The following is a 22,674-nucleotide window of genomic DNA, read 5'->3' as shown; positions in this document are numbered from 1 at the left end:
CGGGCTTCTGGGTTTGGGTGCACGCGTCCAAAGGAGTGCAGCCTTTATCCACAGGTGCAATTACAACACCCATCTCACACTGCTGAAAACTCAAATATGGCATTGCTGACCACCGCGCCACGATGCGACATCAGGGGTCAGATATTAGGCTGGCGCTGTGCAGATAAACAGGTGTATATGTTGGTGCGCCAGGAAGACAAAACACGCGCCTGGAGAGGACCAGGCGAGCGGGACTGGAGGCTCGGGGGACGCGTGGGACCCTCGGGCCGCCTTCCGCCGCCGCCCGGTGTCACCCCAGCCCCGCCTGTTTACCAGCGGCCCCGCCCGCCCCGGCCCGGCTGGCAGGTCGGGGCGGGCGCGCTCTGAGTCACAGGAATCTAGGTGGGGCCGCCCGGAGCGGCGTCCTCGGGAGCCGCCTCCCTGCGGCCTCTTCACTTTTGTGGCAGCGCCCGCGCTCTCAGGCCACTCTCCGCTGCCGCCCGTCCCGCGCGCTCCTCCGCTCGCTCCACTCAGCTCGGCCCCGCGCCGTCCGTCAACATGATCCGCTGCGGCCTGGCCTGCGAGCGCTGCCGCTGGATCCTGCCCCTGCTCCTACTCAGCGCCATCGCCTTTGACATCATCGCGCTGGCCGGCCGCGGCTGGTTGCAGTCGAACGACCACACGCAGACGTCCTCGCTGTGGTGGAAATGTTCCCAAGAGGGTGGCGGCAGCGGGTCCTACGAGGAGGGCTGTCAGAGCCTCATGGAGTACGGTGAGTGCCAGCCCGCCGCCGCCGCCGCCTCCAGGAAGCCCTCGGGGCTGCGGCCTGCAAAAGCCGCAGCGCGTGGTGGGCCCTCACAGGGTCGGGGGAGCCGGTGCCTTTCAGAATGCCTGTTTAGGGCGAGCTGGGGCTCATGCATCCGACCTGAACCAAATGCAGCAGCGGTAGCTTTGGGTGGCTAACACCAAGCTCAGAAACAGAAAAAAAAAAAAAAAGAAAAAAGAAAGAAATGGCCCTAGTTCAAACTGTATAGTTTTTTTTTTCCTGGGTTTTATCAGTTACGTACGAAAGATTATTTCAAGCATTGCAAGTTTAGATGAGTAAATCTAATGAACAAAGTTTCTTGGAGACTTGAAATTTCTCTTCCTCCTGTTTCTTCTTATGATTAAAATATAAATATTGAAATAACGTGCCTCCCCTAATATCAGTGGATTCGTTCAACTTGATATAGCTGAAAAAAACGTTCCCATTAAAAAAAAAACCCCTTCAGGCAGTTTTAGCAGTTAACGATTTCAATAGCTACTTCAGTCTTTCTTACCGGTCTGGCTAGTTCTTGTTAGCTCTTGTTCTAGGGAGTGTCCTTTGGCTTAAGCATGGCATTGCTGTTTAGAAAACTTAATTATTTTAATCTGATTTGAAATCTAAAAAGCAAACACATTCCCTACACCCGCGAAGTGAAGCAGAGTTGGCAAATTTAATGTACCTGGGGTGTGCCATTTTCCCAGCATGGAGGAAGCTCCCTGCTTGCCTTGCTGATAGTCAGGATTGGAGCGTGGTTCTTGTTTGAAAAGGCATTTTCTTTCACAGTGGGAAGCCCCCTCTCCTTGCCTAGGGGTGGACGGGAATCACAGCTGGGGTCTACTGTGATTAGCAATGTGTGTGGGAGAGATGGGGGGCTGTGAGAGCCTAATAAAACCTTAAAGCCAAATGGGCTTTACCTACTGGGTTTAATAGTTTTAAACAGAGAAAGCAATCTACCCTGCCTGTTTTCAATTCTTACTATTATCATTTACTTGATTCTTTCTTTGAAGTGGCCCAGGGCTTCCAACCCAATCCTGTTTGTGTTTCTGGGGTACTATATCAGCAGCCTAGTGCCCTTTCTTTTGTGTAATCCTTTGGACGTCCTCATGATGAACTTCCCCCACAGAAGCAAGCATGGTCCCCATTAGCCGGGTAATAAAATGTAAACACTGCAGAAAATTCCAGCTTTCCTTGCAGTTTGTGTGTTTTCTTCTCTGAAAACCCATACAAACACTGCGCCAGTTCAGGTCTGTATCATCTCCGGTCTTTTAGGTTTTTAAAGGGAATTCATTGTTTTTTGAAATAACGTACCTCTATCTTCTAGTTAAAATGCATCTGAACTCAGTCTTGTAGGGGACCTAACAGATCTGCGTTTGTGTTTTTAAACATACTTTGATAATTATACCCTACTCCAAAGACTAATGCAGACCCAAAGTATACGCAGTAATCCTCCACATATAAAGTAAGGTTAGTGTGCCTTCGACTGGGGGGGCGGATATTGGCAGAACTATGATCAGTGCTACTGCCGGGACGTGATTTGACCTGCAAAGCTCTGGCTGTGACCACAGCCCTCTTGTGAAACATGCACAATGCCATTTTTATTTTTCTTGGCTTGCAGGATGAGCTCACCTTTTTAGGGTGTGGCTGTTCCACCTTAGACTGATACATTGCTTTGTATATGGAAGGCAGTAAGCAGGTCTTTTTTTCTTAGTTTGGTTGAATTTTTAATTAGAAGTCTAAATGTTAATTTTTTTCATTGTAAAGAAAACACTAACCAGTGTATAGTTTATAATTCAGTTTGACATAGAAATTGGTCCTTAGAAAAGCTCGATTTTCTAAGTGGATCTTGAAAAATCTCTTTATAATGCAGCATGACTGATTTTCGTAAATGGTAGTAGCTTTAACAACTCAATTTAATTATTCCTGCTACCTTTGCAAAGGTAATTAAGTGCCAGTAATGCATTACACACACACACGGCTCTTGCTGAAGATCTAGAATCAAATCATGAATCTGGGATCTGCTGTCATGAGGTGATTGTGGGAAGAAGACAGCAGATATGGAGCTACCCCTGGCTGTTTTAGTCAAAGATGAGTTTAAGTGTTTGTTATACTTCTGTGCTCATCGCCACATGCACATTGTCTAGTTTGGCCTCACAATTGTAGAAGCTGTGTATAACAACACTGTAAGGTGATTATCCAGGAGTCTATAAACTCTAGATTTTCAGATAGCCTCAGTAAGGCCTTACTGAAAACCATATATTTACATGAGCTTGTACTTTATCTAAAATGAAGTAAGCAGTTTACACACACTCCCACATATGCACAAACACACAGTATCTTGTGCAACAAGGAATAAGGTTGATGGCTCTGATTAAAATGAGATCTCCGTATAGAGAACTGAGTGTGTACATCCACTTTGAAAAACTTCTTCATATGTACTAGGCAATAAATATTTTGATTTACCATTGTAACTATTAAGAAAGTCTTTTTATTACGAACTGTTTCAGCACCTCTCTTATTAGATGATGTTCATAACAATATATTCATTTTGGTAGTAAAGACACAGGTTATTCCTGGCAAATATTGACAATAATCCTAATGAGTATGGATGTTTTTATAAAGATAAATCCTTAGAACTATATAAAAAGCAGAATGTTATATTTTTCACTGTTACTGACAGTTTAAGAATTTCAGATGACCAAATCACCTCATTTTTCCTTGTGAATGAGCCAAATTATTTGCTGAATACTTTCTTTGACATGATAGTACCAGCTAAATTAACACCCAGCTTAAAACATTATTTGATTTTTTAAAAAATCATGATTTATATTTGTCAAAACAGGAAAAGAAAATCTATGGATTAATGATTGAAATCATTCAAATTTCACCTATAAATAAAATGTGAAATTTAAATGTATGTTCACTCACACTAGTTTTGCACCGCTGGCACCTTCTTTTCCAGTTTTTAAGAAAGAATACATCAGGAGGATATTTTCGGCCTCAGCTGTGTAGATTTCAAATCGCAGGCAAGCTCCAGCTTGTTCAAGTGGAGAATAATGGCGATAAGTTTGTGCACCAGAGTGAAACAGGGAGTCAGTGAGGATTGACGAGTATTTGCCTTGAATCCAAACTGGGAAGTACAAAGCCTCCGTTGTTGTTGTTGTTGTTGTTGTTTTTTAACCAAAGCCACCCTTTGCATACTGCAAACGCATCGATATTTTGTTTGTTTTTAACATGAAATCACTGTTGGACAAGTCAAAGAATCAGTATTACATGAAATAGTTTTAGGTCAGTTAGCCCTGTGGCTCTCAAATGCACAATAAATAAGCAAAGTAAGTACAAGTCAATAGTTTACATTAGTCTAAATTCCTCTTAAAGCAGGGGTCCCCAACCCTGAGACCACAGACCGTTACTTCCACTGATTCTACATTATGGTGAGTTGTGTAATTATTTCATTATATGTTATACAGTGTAATAACACTAGAAATAAAGTGTATAATAAAGGTAATACCCTTGAATCATCCCAAAACCACACCCCAACCCCAGTCTGTGGAAAAATTTTCTTCCATGAAACTGGTCCCTGGTGCCAAAAAGGTTGGAGACTACTGATTGAAAGGACTTCATTTTGAGATCATGCCCTTGTGGTTTTTTCAGTGGGAACTGGGTAGTGAAAGGTATTAAACTGTTCCTGGCTGGGTGCGGTGGCTCACGCCTGTAATCCTAGCACTCAGAGAGGCCGAGGCAGGCAGATCACTTATGGTCAGGAGTTCGAAACCAGCCTGGCCAACATGGTGAAACCCTGTCTCTACTAAAAATACAAGAAATTAGCCGGGCGTGGTGGCGGGCGCCTGTAGTCCAGCTACTCAGGAGGCTGAGGCAGGAGAATGGCATGAACCTGGGAGGCGGAGTTTGGAGTGAGCCGAGATTGCGCCACTGCACTCCAGCCTGGGGCACAGAGTGAGACTCCGTCTCAAAAAAAAAAATACAAAAAAAATTCAAAAAAATCAGCTGGGCATGGTGGCGGGCGCCTGTAATTCCAGCTACTCGGGAGGCTGAGGCAGGAGAATTGCTTGAACCCAAGAGGCGGAGGCTGCAGTAAGCCAAGATCATGCCACTACACTCTAGCCTCGGCAACAGAGCGAGACTCTGTCTCAAAAACAAAACAAAACAAAAAACTGTTCCTAATTTATGAAATTAGGCATTAGCAGACAGATTACTCTTTGCATGAGCATGTATGCATTCAAGTCCTTACACAGCAAAAAATAAAAAGTTGGCTACTCTATTGATTTAATAATTTTTAAAAGTACGTGTGATTTATAAAATCTAGAATGTTTAGGACCCAGTAATCTAGTCCAGGCCATTCATTCCACATGTGCCTCTCTCAGCAGTAGCCACCGTAGACAGCCTCAGTTTTTCTCAGTGTCCCCTAACTTGTGTTTGTCCTGTAAAGGGATGCAGACTACTGGGATGTTATAATTAGAAGGGAATTAAAGTACACCAGATTCAAGCTTTCACCAAAGCCCGCACCCATCCATAGCACCCGTGACTAAGCTTTGTCTCTTATTCAACAACTTAGTTCTGTTCCCTGGATGATAGTTTGTTTCCAAGTACTTCTCTTAAACTGACAGAGCTGTGTAATTCCTACTTTCCAGTCTTCTTTCACTGACAGATGTTCAAATATTTGAGGGTAGATCCCAGGTTCACTGCTAGTTATCTTGTCTTTAGATTGACTTTTCCTGTTTTCACCCCATCCTGTATAGAATGACTTCTCCTCTTGTTGATTAGATAAATCGTCTGAAAGAAGGTTATTAAGGGTTAAAGTAACAGAGAGCAATGGAGTAGTCAGGTTCATGAGACCATGCAGAGCATGTAAAGAATCTCACACCAGCTGTGGAATGCTCTCCCATGTATTCTCCCTGCCATCTCTCTGTTGAGCCATTTAACTGCCTTCCTGAACTTCTGCAGAATGGTGTCTATTTATGTATTTTTTGGGGGGCCTATTATGAGTTGTCCTCTAGAGTTTTGCTGCTCAAAGTGTCGCAAACCAGTGCAGCAGAATTATCTGGGTGGTTGTTGGACGTCCGGTGTCTTGTGCTGGCCTAGGAATCGGAATCTGCATTTTAACTACTTCCCGGAGGAGGTAAGCACTTTTAAGTTTCAGAAGCACTGGCCAAATCACTGCAGATTACCTCCTCATTGAATATGCAAAACTATATTTTTGAATACATCATTCCCCCATGCTTACATTTAGTTGTAGGCAGGATCTTTTTTATTTCTTGAACTGTGGTTTTATCCAGTTTTCAATTCCGCCTATGTTTGGCTTAAAGAGCGTTATAGAAACAGTATGAAGAATCTGACAAAATCTTGGATGATACAGAATCTTTGGTATTATTGACAGATGAATCCTATATTCTGGAAAGGGACTGGACTCTGGCTGGGTGCCACATTAGCGTCATAAGGACATCGAGTAAGAGGGTAGGCCACGTTTAAAACTACTGAAGAATGCAGCAGATTCATGAAGAGGAGGACTACCTTTGGGGGGAAAATTAGTGATCGTCTCCAAAGTATTACCAACAATTTAAAAAATATTAATGACGTTCTTCTTGTCTTAATATAAAAGTTTATTTTATTTTCTCAAGCTTCAGTTTATCATTTCCAACTTGACCTTTTTTTTGAGACAGTCTCCCTCTATTGCTCAGGCTGGAGTGCAGTGGCGTGATCTCGGCTCACTGCAACCTCTGCCTCCCAGGTGCAAGCGATTCTCATGCCTCAGCCTCATGAGTAGCTGGGACTACAGGCATGTGCCACCACACCCAGTTAATTTTTGTATTTTTAGTAGAGATGGGGGTTTCACCATGTTGGCCAGGCTGGTCTCGAACTCCCAACCTCACGTGACCTGTCTCAGCCTTCTAAAGTGCTGGGCTTACAGGCATGAGCCACCACGGCTGGCCTATTTCTAGCTTGACATTTAAGGTATTTATTTATTTTTACTTTTTTGCTCTTATTCGTTGATCTTACTAGCCTTGTAACATTTTGGGTTTTTTGTATGTAATTTCTGGAAAACAATATAGCATGCTTTCTCATACAAAAAACTTAAAAACCCTTCCTAGGAAAAACTCAGTTTTGTTGGTGACGTTAAAACACGTTGGTTTCCATGTTCTTGATTTGATGTTGAATCTTTGCAAGGGCTAGGAAACTTTGATAAGCTATTGTTCATCTAATGAATATCACTTAAATTTTAATGCTGTTGGTTTCTTTGATTACATGAACTTTTCCAAGTGGCACTTAGAAAATAAAGTTAGGACACCAAATTGCTCTTCCCTTAAGAAAATAAAACAAACAAACAAAACTTTCCTACACAGAAATGCAGCATCTATTTACCTGGAGTACTGAATGCTTTTGTGGTCTTAATCCAAAGAATGACAGTTGACAATGAGAATCCTTTCTACTGTCTCCCATACACACACACACACACACACACACACACACACACACACACACACACACACACACAAATTTGGTACATAAAATAGTAATGAAAGACAAACTTATGTTCATATTAGATAAAGATGGACAGTCTCTCTTTGAAAAACTGAGGACCATCTATTGAATCATGAAAGATGTAGCTTTAGGACAAGTTCTAAAAATTGATGTTTTCCAGTGGGGTTGGTAAATAGGATAGAATTTAGACCATGATATAATATAAAAATATAAACAGCTCCTAAAGGGTTTGGTCAGTTTGTAGATAGTAGGCTCATTCTGGGTAACTAAGTGAGACCATAGCTACCTAGGGCATAAAGTGATTAACTTTTCAAAATGTAGGTCATGGAGAATACCCAGGTTCTAAGTGTCTGCATCTGAAAAGCCTCTTCTCAGACAGAACGGTGGGCTGGAAGGACCCTGCTCAGACCTGGTATGGTCTAAATGGTCATTGACATGAGAAGGCAGATTGCTTTACTTGAAGACGTCTGTTATTCATCAGTCAGGATCTTTAGAACTGTGCCAGGATTTCTGTCTTAAATGATAGTTAAGTGATTCAATGTGGGTGTTTCCGTGATGCAAGGAGCAGGTTTTACACGTTCTATTTCCAAGGCAGTCTTTCTCAAGACAAAATGTTGTTTAATTTTCCATTTTGATTTTCTTTAGACTCAGCACTTTAAATAAGCAAGACATTAACTGAATTGTTTTAAGATAGCATGGGAAGAGTTCTTAAAATATTCCTATATTTACATTCACGTCTTGGCTTTAGGTTAGGTGAATTGGCTTGCCATTTCTTTGGTTTAATTCCTTCCAAGCACTGGAAACTAAGCATAAATTATACTTCAGCTGTAACGTTAGAGGAAGTATAATAGTAATAATCTTTTTATGTTAATTTTCCTCCAATAAGTAAAATTGTTAATATTACTCTTTACAGAAATATCATACATAATTTATTTGGCTAGATTTTTCAAACCTTTATCTGTGATTGTAAAAGTTTAGTTATTGAAATACATTCCTTGTTAGGAGGTTTTGCCTGTTTTTATTGAAACTTCTGCCATGCTATGATTTTTATTATGCTTGCATTATTTCACATGCATATATAGATATGTTTCCTTTCATTGCAGTTTCAAACTTGTGAACTCATAAAATTAAAATAATGTTTTTGCTTATTTGATTTAACTATTGGGCTTAATTGAACTTAATGATTACCAGTGGCCATTTAAAAAAATCTAAAGAAATGAAACTATAATTGACAGTGGGTCACATACTTAAAGTTATACGAACCTTTTTGATAGTGCTGCATGTGTTTTAATAAGGACTTTAATCATCTAAGTTGTTCTCAAACTTTATGGATATAAGAAACACTAATAAAATGCAGATTCTTGGGTACTACCACTCAAGCTCTGATTCCGTAGGTCTGGAGGGAGGCACAGGAATGAGTATCATTTTAAGGAGCACTACTGCTTATTTTGCCTTTGTGGTCTATGGGCTGTACTTAGAGAGGTCTGATTAATTAATATTCTTTCCAAAGCGTGGTCCCCCTTCTCTTAAAAGTTATCTTGAAGAATGAGGCAAAAGTGAGAAAAGAGGCTTACTAAGTTTAACATTTGGGCTTTATTCCTTTCTATTTTAAAATAAAATGTTCCCATTTTAACCTTATCTCTCAAATCTCTCAGTGGTCTGACAGGAAGAGCTAGAAGATTTGGAGGAAAGTAATAAAAATTGTCCATATAAAACTAGGCCAAATCAGGTACAGTCTCAGCCCCATCCTGACCTAATTTGTGTGAAAACAGTGTTTCTAGGACAGAAAAATGTTTTATCTCCTGAATAATCTATTGTGCCCCAGTCATTCATGAATCTAGAGGAAGACCTGGAAGGCGCATGGGAGTTGGAGAAGGGCATGTGGAGCCTTAGCTCAGGTTTGTCTCTAACAGATGAAGAGAGAAAAATGCATCAGATGACTGAGGAACAATCTTTATGGGATGGTGCAGAAGCTCGCAAATGTAGAAGAAAATAAAGACGTGAGGTACTGGAGAAAAGTCACAGGGACACAGGAGGAATGTTTGGAGTAGTGAGGGCTGGGGAGTTAGTCACTGATACTACAGGAGTGTGCTTCCTCGCCATCATCTTGGAACAAGCGTTTGTAGCCTTGCTTAACAGATGCAGAGACTGAAGTATGGCCAACGGGGCAGAGGCAGGGTCCAAATGAGGTCCAGCAGCTCCAACACCCTTGCTCTTTCTGCCAGCCTCCATCTTCATTTCACCTTGACCAGTCAAATGATGTAGAATTAAGGGAGGACAAATACTGTCAGCTGTGCTGTGTTACAGAGTAAGAGTAATGTCAAGGCGGAGGACATGTGACTCATGACTCTCCTTTTCAAATGCAGTGAAGGCTAATAGGTTAAGAGTGCACAATCTTCCACGAGCAAATGAACGCATAGACTAAAGTGGTATATTCATACCACAGAATATTAATCAGCCATTGAAAAGAATGAAGTATTGATTGATGCTATAACGTGACAAACTGCATCATACCACACTCAGTGAAAGAAGCCAGTCACAAAAGGCCACGTAGTATATGATATTCCATTTATATGAAAGGTCCCAAATTGGCAAATGTATAGACACAGAAAGTAGATTTGTGGTTGCGAGAAGCTGGAGGAAGAGGGGATGGAGGGTGACTGCTAATGGGCACGGGGTTTCTTTCTGGGGCGATGAAAATGTTCTGGATTGTTAGTGGAGATGGTTGCATAACACTGTGAATACAGTAAAAACCACTGGATTATACACTCTAAAAGGGCGAACTTTATAGTGTATAAATTATTTTTTAAAAGTCATGTTTTAGATTCAAACAGGCTGAAATCAAACTCTGTCTAAACCATTGACTAGCTGTGTGGCTATGGTCAGGCTATTTGAACTCTAAGTATATCCTTCATTTCTAAAATAGAAACAATAGCAGTGTGCACCTTAAGAAGTTATTATGAGATTTACACTACTCAGGTAACGGGGTAAAATCTCCACCATCATACAATTTTACTCAGGTAAAATCTCCACCATCATACAATTCATCCCTGTAACCGAAAACCACTTGTACCCCAAAAACTACTGAAATTAAAATATATATATATATATATATATATATATATATATATATATATATATATAAAAATAAATAAAATGGAAAAAAAAGTTGTTGTGAGGATTCAGTGAGCTCATGCATGTCCTGAATGTTATTAGGTATTACCACTAGAGGCAAGATTGTGTGTGAAGAGGTTTTAACAATGAGGGTGGGTTGAACAATAGGCGTTGTTGACTAAAATCATTCGTGTGGATAGCATGGATCTCTGTATTTCCTCAGTGCAGAATAGAATGACCCAGGGCTGGAGGTGCCCATGTATGTCTTCAAACCTAGAACTTGATTGCCATCAAATCCTGATTCTTTTTTAGGGCAAAGATAAATCATTAAAATCTATTGTAAAATACATTTTGAATACTTAAGAAATTAAAATTTAGGCAGAAATTTAGGAAAGTGGTTTGCTCCCAAGCTTGTTATAAGATCTTGTTATAAGCTAGTTATAAGCTTGTTATAAGATCAGAACTACTTCTCCACACTTAAATTGTTTTATTTAACACCTCTGCCTAGTCATAAATATATTTTTTCAATGATTATTTTCGTATGGAACCAAACATTAATATGAAACAAAGATCCCTTAAAGATATTTCCAAACATTTCCTAGAGTTTATAATCTGGATTATTCAGTACCAAAAATGTTGTTTATTATGATCATGTCGTGTTAGAACTTGGGTGAACCTTGTACCCATGATGTGGCAAACTTATCACACGAGAAACAGATTAATGAAGTTTGACTTTAATTTCAGAGATGTAAACTTTTGCCAAAAACTGAGGGGGAAAAGACATTTCTGAGTCTCAGTATATTAACGTCCTACATATGAATTGCCTGTTCTTCCCTTAAAATATGGAGATGCTTAAGTATTGTCAAAAGAAAAACTGTCCTTCCATCCAAATACAACTAGTAGGGGAAAAAAGCCAAAAACTATATTGATACTACGATAAGTAATTTTTAAACTTGGTATGTCTGTCTTGTTAATTGCTGTTTCTTTTTTTCTTGCAGCATGGGGTAGAGCAGCGGCTGCCATGCTCTTCTGTGGCTTCATCATCCTGGTGATCTGTTTCATCCTCTCCTTCTTCGCCCTCTGTGGACCCCAGATGCTTGTCTTCCTAAGAGTGATTGGAGGTCTCCTTGCCTTGGCTGGTAAGATTGTGTGTCAGCAGTTCTTCATTTATGCCTTCAGTGGGCATCAACTTAGTAACGGTCAATTCCACAAAGAAGACCCATGACTGTTACAGTGTCTAGTCTGTTCTTGGAAAATGTATCACTAGGGTAGAAGTAACAGAGGAGAGAAGTGTTTTAAGATCTGCGTCCCTTTCCTCCTGTGGCTCATGCAGTGTTCTGTACTCCCCATCCAAGTGACAAGGGTTGTCACTCTACATGCCCCTCTCTCTCTTAGGGGGCCCTATCCACTGACTCCTCTACCCAAGAAACTAGGCTATGTCAGCCTTGGAAAAGCAGTGCTCTCCATTGTGGTCCCCAGCCCAGGCCTGCTGTGAGCCCCCTGCCGAGGGGACCTGAACGCCCCTGAACTATTTCCCTTGTTGAAAGAGTCTTGTGATCTTATGATGTGGGGCATGAAATGGTGTTCTGCCGTGGGATGGAAGACCCTGGGAGGGGCCAGAACAGGAATCTGCAGCATAGTGCCTGTGTGGGGAGATAGTGGTCCAGACATGGGTGATGTGAGGAAATTTAGTTATTCACGTATGCAGGGCCCAGCGTGAACACTTACTGATGGAGTACAAGAACTAGGATTTTAGGAGAAGAATTATTGGAAATTGTAGTCAGGTATGTGGCACTAAGGAAATCTGTCAAGGTCAGGACCCTAGCCACAGAGTTAGATTCAGAAGTAAAACTGGACTTCCCGAGCAGGGAAGAAAGAGAAGGTGTTGATAGCGGCAAACCGAGGCCACGAGTCATTTCTTACCAGTTTAGGCTTACGGGACCAAAGCAGACATTCAAGCTACAGACCCGAGGTACAAATACAAAGTGAGCAGATGGTCTTGGAAACAGGTCGGAAGCCTTATGACTCGAAGGGGTCTGTATGATCATGCATGAACCAGGAGGAAGGCCATTTTGTGCTGGTTCCCTGAGCTTAGGAGAGTTAAGTTCATAGAGCTGTGGGCAGCACAGGTGAGGTAGGAGGAGTGCCTCAGAAAAACCGGCTGGTCCATACACAGCCCTGGCTTTCTTCACGGCACATCTGACAGTTTCTCTTGATTAAAAATAAAGTTCTTGATCTTCATATTTTCAAAGTTTGCTTTTTTAATATTATTTTAAAATCATAAGTGACTTGGAATCACAAAAGGTATAAAGAACCAGGTTGGTGTCCACTTTCATTTCTACTTGGTTATTTTTGTAGTTTAAATTTATGAGACCCTAGCAAAGAAACACACTTGATGTATCTTCCTTTCATGTGTCTTAGAAAACTCCATAGATGCCAGTTTAAATCACCATTAGAAATAACACACTAAGACCAGGCGTGGTGGCTCATGCCTATAATCCCAGCACTTTGGGAAGCCGAGGCAGGCAGATTACTTGAGGTCAGGAGTTCGAGACCAGCCTGGCCAACATGGTGAAACCCCATCTCTACTAAAAATACAAAAATTAGCTGGGCTTGGTGGTGCACACCTATAATCCCAGCTACATGGGAGGCTGAGGCAGGAGAATCACTTGAACCTGGGAGGTGGAGGTTGCAGTGAGCCGACATGCATCGCTGCACTCCAGCCTGGGTGACAGAGTGAGACTCCATCTCAAAAAAATAAATAAATAAATAAATAAATAAATAAATATCACACTAAGACATTAATGTTAGTTGAAAAAATCCTAGTAAATAGTATATGACCCAGCATTCCACTCCTAAGTATATATCCAAAAGAATTAAAAACAAGAACTTGAAGATACTTGTAACCCATGTTCATAGCAACACTATTCACAACAGCCAAAAGGTGGAAACAACCAGTGTCCATCAGCAGATGCACGGACAAACAGAGTGTGTGTATACATACAGTGGAATATTACTCAGCCATAAAAAGGAATGAAATTTTGATATATGCTACAACATGATGGACCTTGAAAACATGCCAAGCGAAATAAGCCAGGCACAGACTGAGGACAAATATATTATTTCATTTACATGAGCTACCTGGAATAGGCAAATTTACAGAGACAGGGAGCAGAATAAAAGTTACTCCCTGCGGGGAGGGAAGAATGGGGAGTTATTTTTAAAGAGATACTGAGTTTATGTATGGATGAAAAAGTTTTGGGTATAGACAGTGGTAATGGTTACACAACGTTGTGAATTTATTTAATGCCACTGAATTGTACACTTATAGTGAACAATTGAAAGTGCAAATGATAAATGTTATGTATATTTTACCAGAATAAAAAAAAAATCCTAGTAAAACTCTTATCCATTGCTTTCTTGTAGCATTAAAACAAAAAGATCTAGCAGTGGGCATCCACAGTGACAGGGTAGCAGAGTTACTGTTGTAAAGAAAATTAGTTCAGTGAGCTTCAATAGATTTATAGCTTAACAGTTGGCTTAACTTAGAAGTTTCATTTTGTAATTTAATACTCATCCTTTCCTTTAAAGAGTATGAAAAATAGAACAGAAAATGTATTTAGCAGAATAAAAACCCTAGAAATCTCAACACACTGTTACTGGTAATGTTGAATAAGGCCTATTTGACTTTTAAGGTATGTTTCATAGAAACAGTTGTTTTAAATTTTATATATATTCTTACATTAAACATCAGAAAAATTGAACACTGATACAATTTAAATTAGGCAGAAATTAATCCAAACTGTTATAAGGACTTCGTATATGATGAGCCAGAATTGATAAATAGCAATATTTAATATTTATTACCAAGAAAATTAGAAGTCAACGTAGAAAAGCATGGCTTTTGTATCTTACACAGTATGTGGTAACAAATGACAAACTTAAATAGTAAGAGTTTGCTATTTAAAGTATACCGGAAGTAGATAAATATTTAAGATTTGCCCTAAGATTGTCCTTTGTAAATTACAAAAGGAATGTTTTAGTTTAGTTAAGAATTAGAAGCAACAAATGAAGATACAGAAACATCTATAGCCTTTCTAGCAGTGGAAAAAAAAATGAAGAAGAAAAAGAAAACTACTTCAAGGTCCATTTGTGGAGCTGTAGAAAAGAATTCAGATGGTAGAAAAATGGTGGTGAGGGCAACAGATTTCCTGATACCTTCCTGGCGGGCACAGCTACTTGGTCCCTCCTTGTGGAGAGTAGTGTCTTATGGTGAAAGAGCTAAAATTAGACCCTTTGACATGACAATGTACATATAAATATTAAGTTAAAATGATGCAGAACACACATGTATATACTCATTGTAGCTTTATAAAATCATGCATGTTCATTGAAAAAGACCACGGAAGTAGACTCGATAATGAACATAATGTTCATAATGTTCATCGAGTCTACTTTCGTTTGAAATTTATAATTTGTTTGAAATTACTTAAATACTATTACAATGGTTAATAATTGTAATAATGTGACTATTATCCCAGAGAGTTTAGAAATCTTCATGTGTTCTTTCCACATCCTCACTCACACCTCCCTAAGCACTGTGATCATTTGCTGCTTTTATTTTTCCTGTCCCCACCGCACCTCCCCATGCCCTTCCCCCTGCCCTCCCTCCACGTCTGTTTCCTCTTCAGATTCCCACGTCCTCTGCAGGCTTCTCTGCGGATTCTCCCCTTGATCATTCTCAATATCAGTTCATTGTTTCATTTAGTCATTTACTTATTGAATGAATATTCCAGTGATTTGTTATTGAATATCAATGTTGAGTCATGTGTGCGTGGCTGTGTGTATATATGTGCATACCTGTGTGTATATATACATATATATATGTAATTTTTGCTAACACTGAACATATGAAGTATGTGTTTGGTATAGGAAACACAAAGATGAAAAAAATAGGTTGTTCTTTACTGTGCTGCTTTGTATTGTATGCCAGTTTTGTACTTTTTTGTTATAGTATATATAATGCTTATGTAATATAGAATGGCTCTCCAATTATTTTTGTGTGTGTGTGTTTTTCACATATTTGGCATATGTGTGTGATACTGCTCAGTGCCAGGCATCTCTTACACACAGTAGTCAAGAATCTTTTTTGGCCTCTGCCTAACCAGATTCCTCCTGCCTCCAGGTAGATTTTATACTTATTTCGAGGCAGAAACTTGGTGGAAGGAGTTAATCTGTCGTTACTGTGTATATATTCCTTCATGCATGTATGCATTCATACCCTGGGATTTTTTTCTTCCCTTTAGCTGTGTTCCAGATCATCTCCCTGGTAATTTACCCCGTGAAGTACACCCAGACCTTCGCCCTTCATGCCAACCCCGCTGTCACTTACATCTATAACTGGGCCTACGGCTTTGGCTGGGCAGCCACGATTATCCTGATTGGCTGTGCCTTCTTCTTCTGCTGCCTCCCCAACTACGAAGATGACCTTCTGGGTAATGCCAAGCCCAGGTACTTCTACACGTCTGCCTAACTTGAGAATGAGTATGGGAGAAAATCGCCGCTGCTGAGATGGACTCCAGAAGAAGAAACTGTTTCTCCAGGCGACTTTGAACCCATTTTTTGGCAGTGTTCATATTATTAAACTAGTCAAAAATGCTAAAATAATTTGGGTGAAAATATTTTTTAAGTAGTGTTATAGTTTCATGTTTATCTTTTAATATGTTTTGTGAAAGTTGTGTCTTTTCACTAATTACCTATACTATGCCAATATTTCCTTATATCTATCTGTAGCATTTATAGTACATTTAGAAGAGAATATGAATATGAAACTTAACACTTTATAAGGTAAAAATGAGGTTTCCAAGACTTAATAATCTGATCAAGTTCTTGTTATTTCCAAATAGAATGCACTGGGTCTGTTAAGGGCTAAGGATAAGAGGAAGATAATGTTACAAATTATTAATGACCAAATATTCTAAAATAAACTCAAAAAAAGTTTATTTTTAAGCCTTCAGACTATTTAAGGAAAGCAAAATCGTTTCCTAAATGCATATCGTTTGTGAGAATTTCTCATTAATATCCTGAATCATTCATTTTTGCTAAGGCTTCATGTTGACTCGGTATGTCATCTAGGAAGGTACTGTTTCATGGTCCAAACCTGTTGCCATAGTTAGTAAGGCTTTACTTTAAGTGTGAAATATTTAGACGAAATTTTCTCTTTAAAGTTCTTTATAGGGTTAGGATATGGGAAAATGCTATATTAATAAATCTGTAGTGTTTTGTGTTTATATGTTCAGAACCAGAGTAGACTGGATTGAAAGATGGACTGGGTCTAATTTATCATGACTGATAGATCTGGTTAAGTCGTGTAGTAAAGCATCAGGAGGGTCATTCCTGTCACAAAAGTGCCACTAAAACAGCCTCAGGAGAATAAATGACTTGCTTTTCTAAATCTCAGGTTTATCTGGGCTCTATCATATAGACAGGCTTCTGATAGTTTGCAACTGTAAGCAGAAACCTACATATAGTTAAAATCCTGGTCTTTCTTGGTAAACAGATGTAAAATGTCTGATGTAAAACATGCCACAGGAGAATTCGGGGATTTGAGTTTCTCTGAATAGCATATATATGATGCATCAAATGGGTTGCTATTTTTTTTTTTTTTTTACCATTTCTACTTACATAATGAAAACCAATTCATTTTAAATATCAGATTATTATTTTGTAAGTTGTGGAAAAAGCCAATTGTAGTTTTCATTATGAAGTTTTCCCAATAAACCAGGTATTCTAAACTTGTTTCCAGTTTGTAGTTTTTCCGTTTTTCAAATCTGCGTAAGGGAATTTAAAAAACAATGGGTAATAAGAACATGGTCTATAATGAAAAGTGGTTTTTGTTTGTTGTTTGAAGTTTTAAAGGCCTTGCTCATTTTAGGTGTCCAAAACCAATTTTTGAGTGGAGATGAATGAATTCTAGTAGTCTATTCCATGAACTTTTTCCTCAATGAACAATACCCTAGACACACATTAAACAATTTCTCTACAGTCCTACCAACCAGAGGAAAATGGACTAAGAGATTTCTGGCAGGTTCAGACACCCGGGGGACATCTGTGGAGTGTAGCTGAAGCCCCCTCCTTGTGCTGGGGTCCCCTTCCATTCAGGTGGTGGGGTAGCAGTCTCGATTTATTTTCCCCTTGCCCACCTTCCCATTTTATCATTTGTTACTCCTTTTCCCACCATAGGTTATAGGTTACTTCCGCTATGGTGTATGTCATTGTGAGGATGGGTGCAGAGAGGCTGGGTGGGAGAATGGAAATATTTCTCCCTACGGCTACTGTTGGCCAGCTAGTCCTTGGCAGTGAATTTTTCTATGCTTTTCAAAATGCAAGGTGAATGTTAGAGAAATGTAATCTGGGTGGTTATACCAAAATTGAAAAGAAAAACCCACACAACTATGCCGTGACTGGTGGAGAATTTGAAGTGGTCATTAAAAATGTTAAAAATCCCATCATTTAAAATAATACCACAGCTCCTTCAAGAAGATAATGGATATCTAGAGATAAAGAAATGTGGTCTCCTGTTATACATGAAAATTTCTCCGTTTATAAGCTTCTTTAACCATGAACTTGTCTTTGCATTATTTCCCATCCAACCTCCTTCTTCCCCTCCTCAATCACACAACACCTTAATGGTGCACATTTAGGAAAAATGCAACCTCCTGGGACCAATGAGCCTGATATAATAGAACCAGGTCAACCTCAAGTATTGATGACAAAGATAAACTAAGTCTGATACTTTGCAGAAATGTTCTGCTTCCTTCAGCCTTGTTCAAGTATAGAGATCTGCCATTCCTTATTGGTCCAGATTCACCAAGACAGATACCTTTATGTCATGAACAGAAGGGAAGTTCCAGAGGATTCTGGAGAGTAATGAAGAATTGGGCTGAGAAACACCTGAAGGCTAACAGTGCATTGCATGAGATTTCCCACGGTAAAGCTGAGGTGCTTTTTGGTTTGGTAATTAAATATTGAGTTCCCACCCTTTAAATAAGCAGTTCTAGGTTCCTAAGCAATTATTTCACTCTGTAAGTAGCCAGACATGCTAAGTGCCACTTACTGCTGAATATAACAAAGAAGTAATATGTCAAGGTCTTTCCGTGTTCACACAGGTAGCTGTGGGGTGTAATAACTTAGCTTCAAAACCATAGACTGCAGAACTGATAATCAAGTTCAATAGCCTTTCCTTTTTTAAGGAAATGAAAACAATGGAACATATAGTCATCCTAAATTAATTCGGTTTAACTTTTTTTCTGTAAACTCCCCCTGAAAGACATTCCTATTAATACAGTAAATGTGAACACTGACTTGTTTTTCTAAGCATATCTGAAAGGGAATATTTGAGTCTCATCCCCAACTTTGGTCCTTGCTATCTGTGCAGGCTTGGGCAGGTCATCTTCCTGCTGGTCTCAATATCCTCACCTGTAAAATGATTGTAAATGATCCCCTTTCCTTCAAGATTCTCTGATTGATAGAATTTTTTCTTTAATTAAAAAATTTTAAATATTCCTTGAGTTGGAAACACTGATCAATAAGTGGATTGCTTAGGGAAGTTGGAACGAATGGATTCAGTCCTAACTTCCTCTTTTAAATTCCCTCTTCTTTTCCTCACTCTTCCTGCAACACTTGTTTTTACAGTTGAGTTTTAAAAATAAGTGTATAATATATAAAGTAATTTCTGTAGTGTGGTTTCAGGTTTAAAAATTTCTGCAGACAGGCTGGGCTTGCAATCCCCTCAGTCGATGGTCAGAGCCCTTTGCTTTTTGAGACCATTTTTGGGTGAGCTTGGCTTGCCTGGATACAGCGTGCAGTGCATTCTTCCTGAATTTTGCAATTCTGGTATCTGAGTGTATTTTCTAGGTGTGGCAGTGCTGAGTATAATCCACCTAGGGTGTGGAAAAAGCCAAGAAAGGGAAATTAAAAGAGGTTCCTATCCAGTCATATTAATGATCTTCCACTTGTACTATCCAGTGCTTTGTTGTTAACCTCAAAAACATACTTTGTTAGCTGCAAAAATAAACAAAGGGAAACTCAGAAGTGTGTGAGCCTGTGTGTGTGTGTGTATTTAGAGATAGTTCTCTGGTGAAGAAATGGAATCCTGCTGGTTTAAATGGCACAAGCTTGTCTTTGTGATAATGAGTCATCATATAATCATAATAGATGGTTGTATAAGGGGGTGACCCAGCCAGTTTTTCCAGTGCAAAGACTCAAGGTAATTAACCTGCTATTATCAACTGCTTTTGATTAAGTTACTTTCAAGAGGAAATACTTAGATTTGAAACATAAACTCTGAATTTCATAAATAAAAGTAAATTGCCAAGTGAGACTTTGAAAGCAAGTTCCACGAGGATGCCCTGTTTCCCTATTCTATCCTTTCTATACTGGCTAGTCAGTAGATACTCGAGTTGAAATGCTTCAGTGAAAATTTGCATTTCCAAATGCCAGCCCACCCAATTTCTAAAGTCAAGCAACACCTCAATGCTTAATCCTTTCTCAATGAAAAAACAACAACACTAAAGAAAAACTGACTTCAGTGGAACACTGTGAGAAATGGACACAAAAGACACTGGCGTCTGCATGATTGATTTCATGTTGATAGAATTATCATTGGAATAATACCCTCTTCTGAAGATGTGTATGTGATAAGAAGTGAGACACATCACCACTGGAGACATCAACCTGATTACATGAATTCCTGGCAGATCCCAAACGCAGACAACCGCCTTTGTCTCAGAACAGTACATTAGCTATGCAGGACACTTAGGGGCCCTCACTCTGGAGTGATCTTCCTAACAGAGCTTCTGTAATTTAGGGAGAAGCGACCCTTCCTCTGGGCTGACACAGCCTCCTCCCACCAAGAGCACCCTGGGCTGGGTGCCCTTGTGCAAAAGGGCAAGGCTGCACAACCCTACCAGGTAGCACTGGCTATGGGATTAGGGCATCCAGACACCATGGTGGAACAGTCTGGAATCCAAAGACAAACCCCAAGAGGGATGAAAATTACTGCCAGGACTGTTTAAAGAAGTCAGGCAAGTCTTGTTCCTCTTCCCCCACTCCATATATCCCCACATTTACCTCCCAAATTGTCTTTTATTGGGCTCAGAAATACAGAGGCATCTTTTTCCATCAGCGTCAGGGATTTAAGTAAAAGGGTGAATAGACCTCTCCCTGCATTCTCCAATTTATGACTTTGAAGGCTAAATTCAACATTCAGAAACATCACAAACATCTAAGTCAAATGATGTTTGTCTTTTTCTGCAGCAAACACACAATGCCTTAAATGAAACTATGATTTTCTTTTTTTAAAAAAGAAATACTATGTTGAAGTTTCTCAGTTCAGAATGTAACCTCCATGCTTACTGATTGCCAAGACTAACAGGAAGCTTCTAGTTGGAACTGGCTAATTATTAGCCTAATTGCCCTAGAGGGGCTCTCTGGGAATCTCTGAGTAAGTTGTCTCTTTCACTCTCAGATACAGTGGTACTATCCTTGGACTGTAGCAAAGCTGAGCTGTTAAAGGAAAGCCATGTCAAGAAGAGAACCTGCTTCTAAGCCATTGTCTGAGTCATCCCAGTTTCAGCTTGTTTGGTACTAAGGAGCTTATATATCAAACATGCCTGGTTGTTCATGTTCTTTCACTCAACAGTTTTTTTGTTCCAAAAGACGTTAGAAGAATTTTCATAATACGTAGCTCTGTAATCCAAGGGATGCATTTGGAAATAAAGGCAGCTCTACATGTTCTCACCAAGGGAGCCTGTTTGCATAGTCTGTCCCTTAGCAAGTGATCAATGGAAAAAGCACTACTTCCGCCCTAGCGTTTACTTTGGTAACAGAGCAGTCCAATCTTTCCTCTCAACCTGGGGGTGAGCGAGTCATCACAGCATGGGTTAGGACTAGCAGACAAAGTATAAACAACTTCAACATTCTAAAACACAGATACATTCTCCTGAAAAACCATTGGCACGGAATGAAGAAGTTTCAAAAACAGCAAACTAATTATCTTCGAAGAAGCTTTGTGAGCTTATATTCAGTGCCAGCTGAGATTTTAACTTAGATTCTTATTTGCAGGAGTTAACTGATAGGAACCCTCTTTTTCTCAATTCTACAAATGTCTTTAAGATTTCCGTAAAAAAAAAAAAAAAAAGCCACATTAGAATCATAATCTAGATTTTCCCTAGAGAAATGCATATCAATAATTCAAAAACAATCCATGTTCCATATATATATATACACACTTTTTTTTTTTTTTTTTTTTTTGAGACAAGGTCTCACTCTGTCACTCAGGCTGGAGTGCAGTGGCATGATCAGGCTCACTGCAGCCTTGACTTCCCAGGCTCAGGTGGTCTTCCCACCTCAGCCTCCCAAGTAGCTGAGACTACAGGTGCGCACCACCACACCCAACTTTTTTTTCCTGTATTTTTTTGTAGATATATTATGATTCCTATTTTAGAGTTAGGGGTACTGAGCCTTGGAGAGGCTACTGACTTTCAAAGTAAATAATGAAGTTATAATTCGAAGCTAGGTTGGTTTAAATACAAAGTCCATCCTCTTAACCACTATGCAAATACATTTGGAAAATACAGAGGTAGACATGATTTAAAGGTTTCTGTTTTATTTTTGCTTTTTGGTTTTTATTACTATACAAATTGCAGAACCATTAATATGTTGAAATGGATTATAATCATCAAGCAGAATCCTTCCTGTTTTTTAATGGTACATTGCTTTAATTTGGATTCCTGAACAGGGACTTGGGAGTAGGTGATTTATACAGGAGGTGATTCCAGGATGTACAAATGAAGGGATGAGGAGAGTAGGGTAGTTTAAGGGAAAAAAGAATCAAATGTGTGTGTTTATAATCAGATCACTGCCATGGGCTCCTGGGGACTTCTAAAGAGCTCTGTAAAATGTATCTCAAAATAGTTCTGCTTGAAGACAGGGAAACTGGATTTTTTTATGCAACGGCTGCTGGGTTGTTTTTTGTTTGTTTTTTATGGGACAGAGTCTCCCTCTGTCGCCCAGGCTGGAGTGCAGTGGAACAATCTTGGCTCATTGCAACCTCCGCCTCCTGGGTTCAAGCGATTCTCATGCCTCAGCCTCCCAAGATAACCACTTAAAAGTGGTTAAAATGGTAAATTTTAGCTTATTTATATTTTACCACAATAAAGATATTAAATCATTTAACATTAGAAATAAAATAATATTTAAACCAGAATTATTTTGTA

General features: G+C 39.5%; 1 protein-coding gene across 1 annotated transcript; it reads left to right on the top strand.

The window, feature by feature from the left end:
• Window positions 1–298: 298 nt before the first annotated feature.
• On the top strand, window positions 299–17,190 carry PERP (p53 apoptosis effector related to PMP22). Its single transcript, XM_001095578.5, has 3 exons — window positions 299–751; window positions 11,395–11,535; window positions 15,703–17,190. The coding sequence occupies exons 1-3, from the start codon at window positions 538–540 to the stop codon at window positions 15,927–15,929; spliced, it is 582 nt and encodes a 193-aa protein (XP_001095578.2). The 5' UTR covers window positions 299–537; the 3' UTR covers window positions 15,930–17,190.
• Window positions 17,191–22,674: the final 5,484 nt, after the last annotated feature.

The sequence above is a fragment of the Macaca mulatta genome, chromosome 4 (assembly GCF_049350105.2).
Source record: "Macaca mulatta isolate MMU2019108-1 chromosome 4, T2T-MMU8v2.0, whole genome shotgun sequence".
NCBI classification, from domain to species: domain Eukaryota; kingdom Metazoa; phylum Chordata; class Mammalia; order Primates; family Cercopithecidae; genus Macaca; species Macaca mulatta.
The sequence above is the reverse complement of the archived record's forward strand: the minus strand, read 5'-3'. Positions and strand labels throughout refer to the sequence as shown.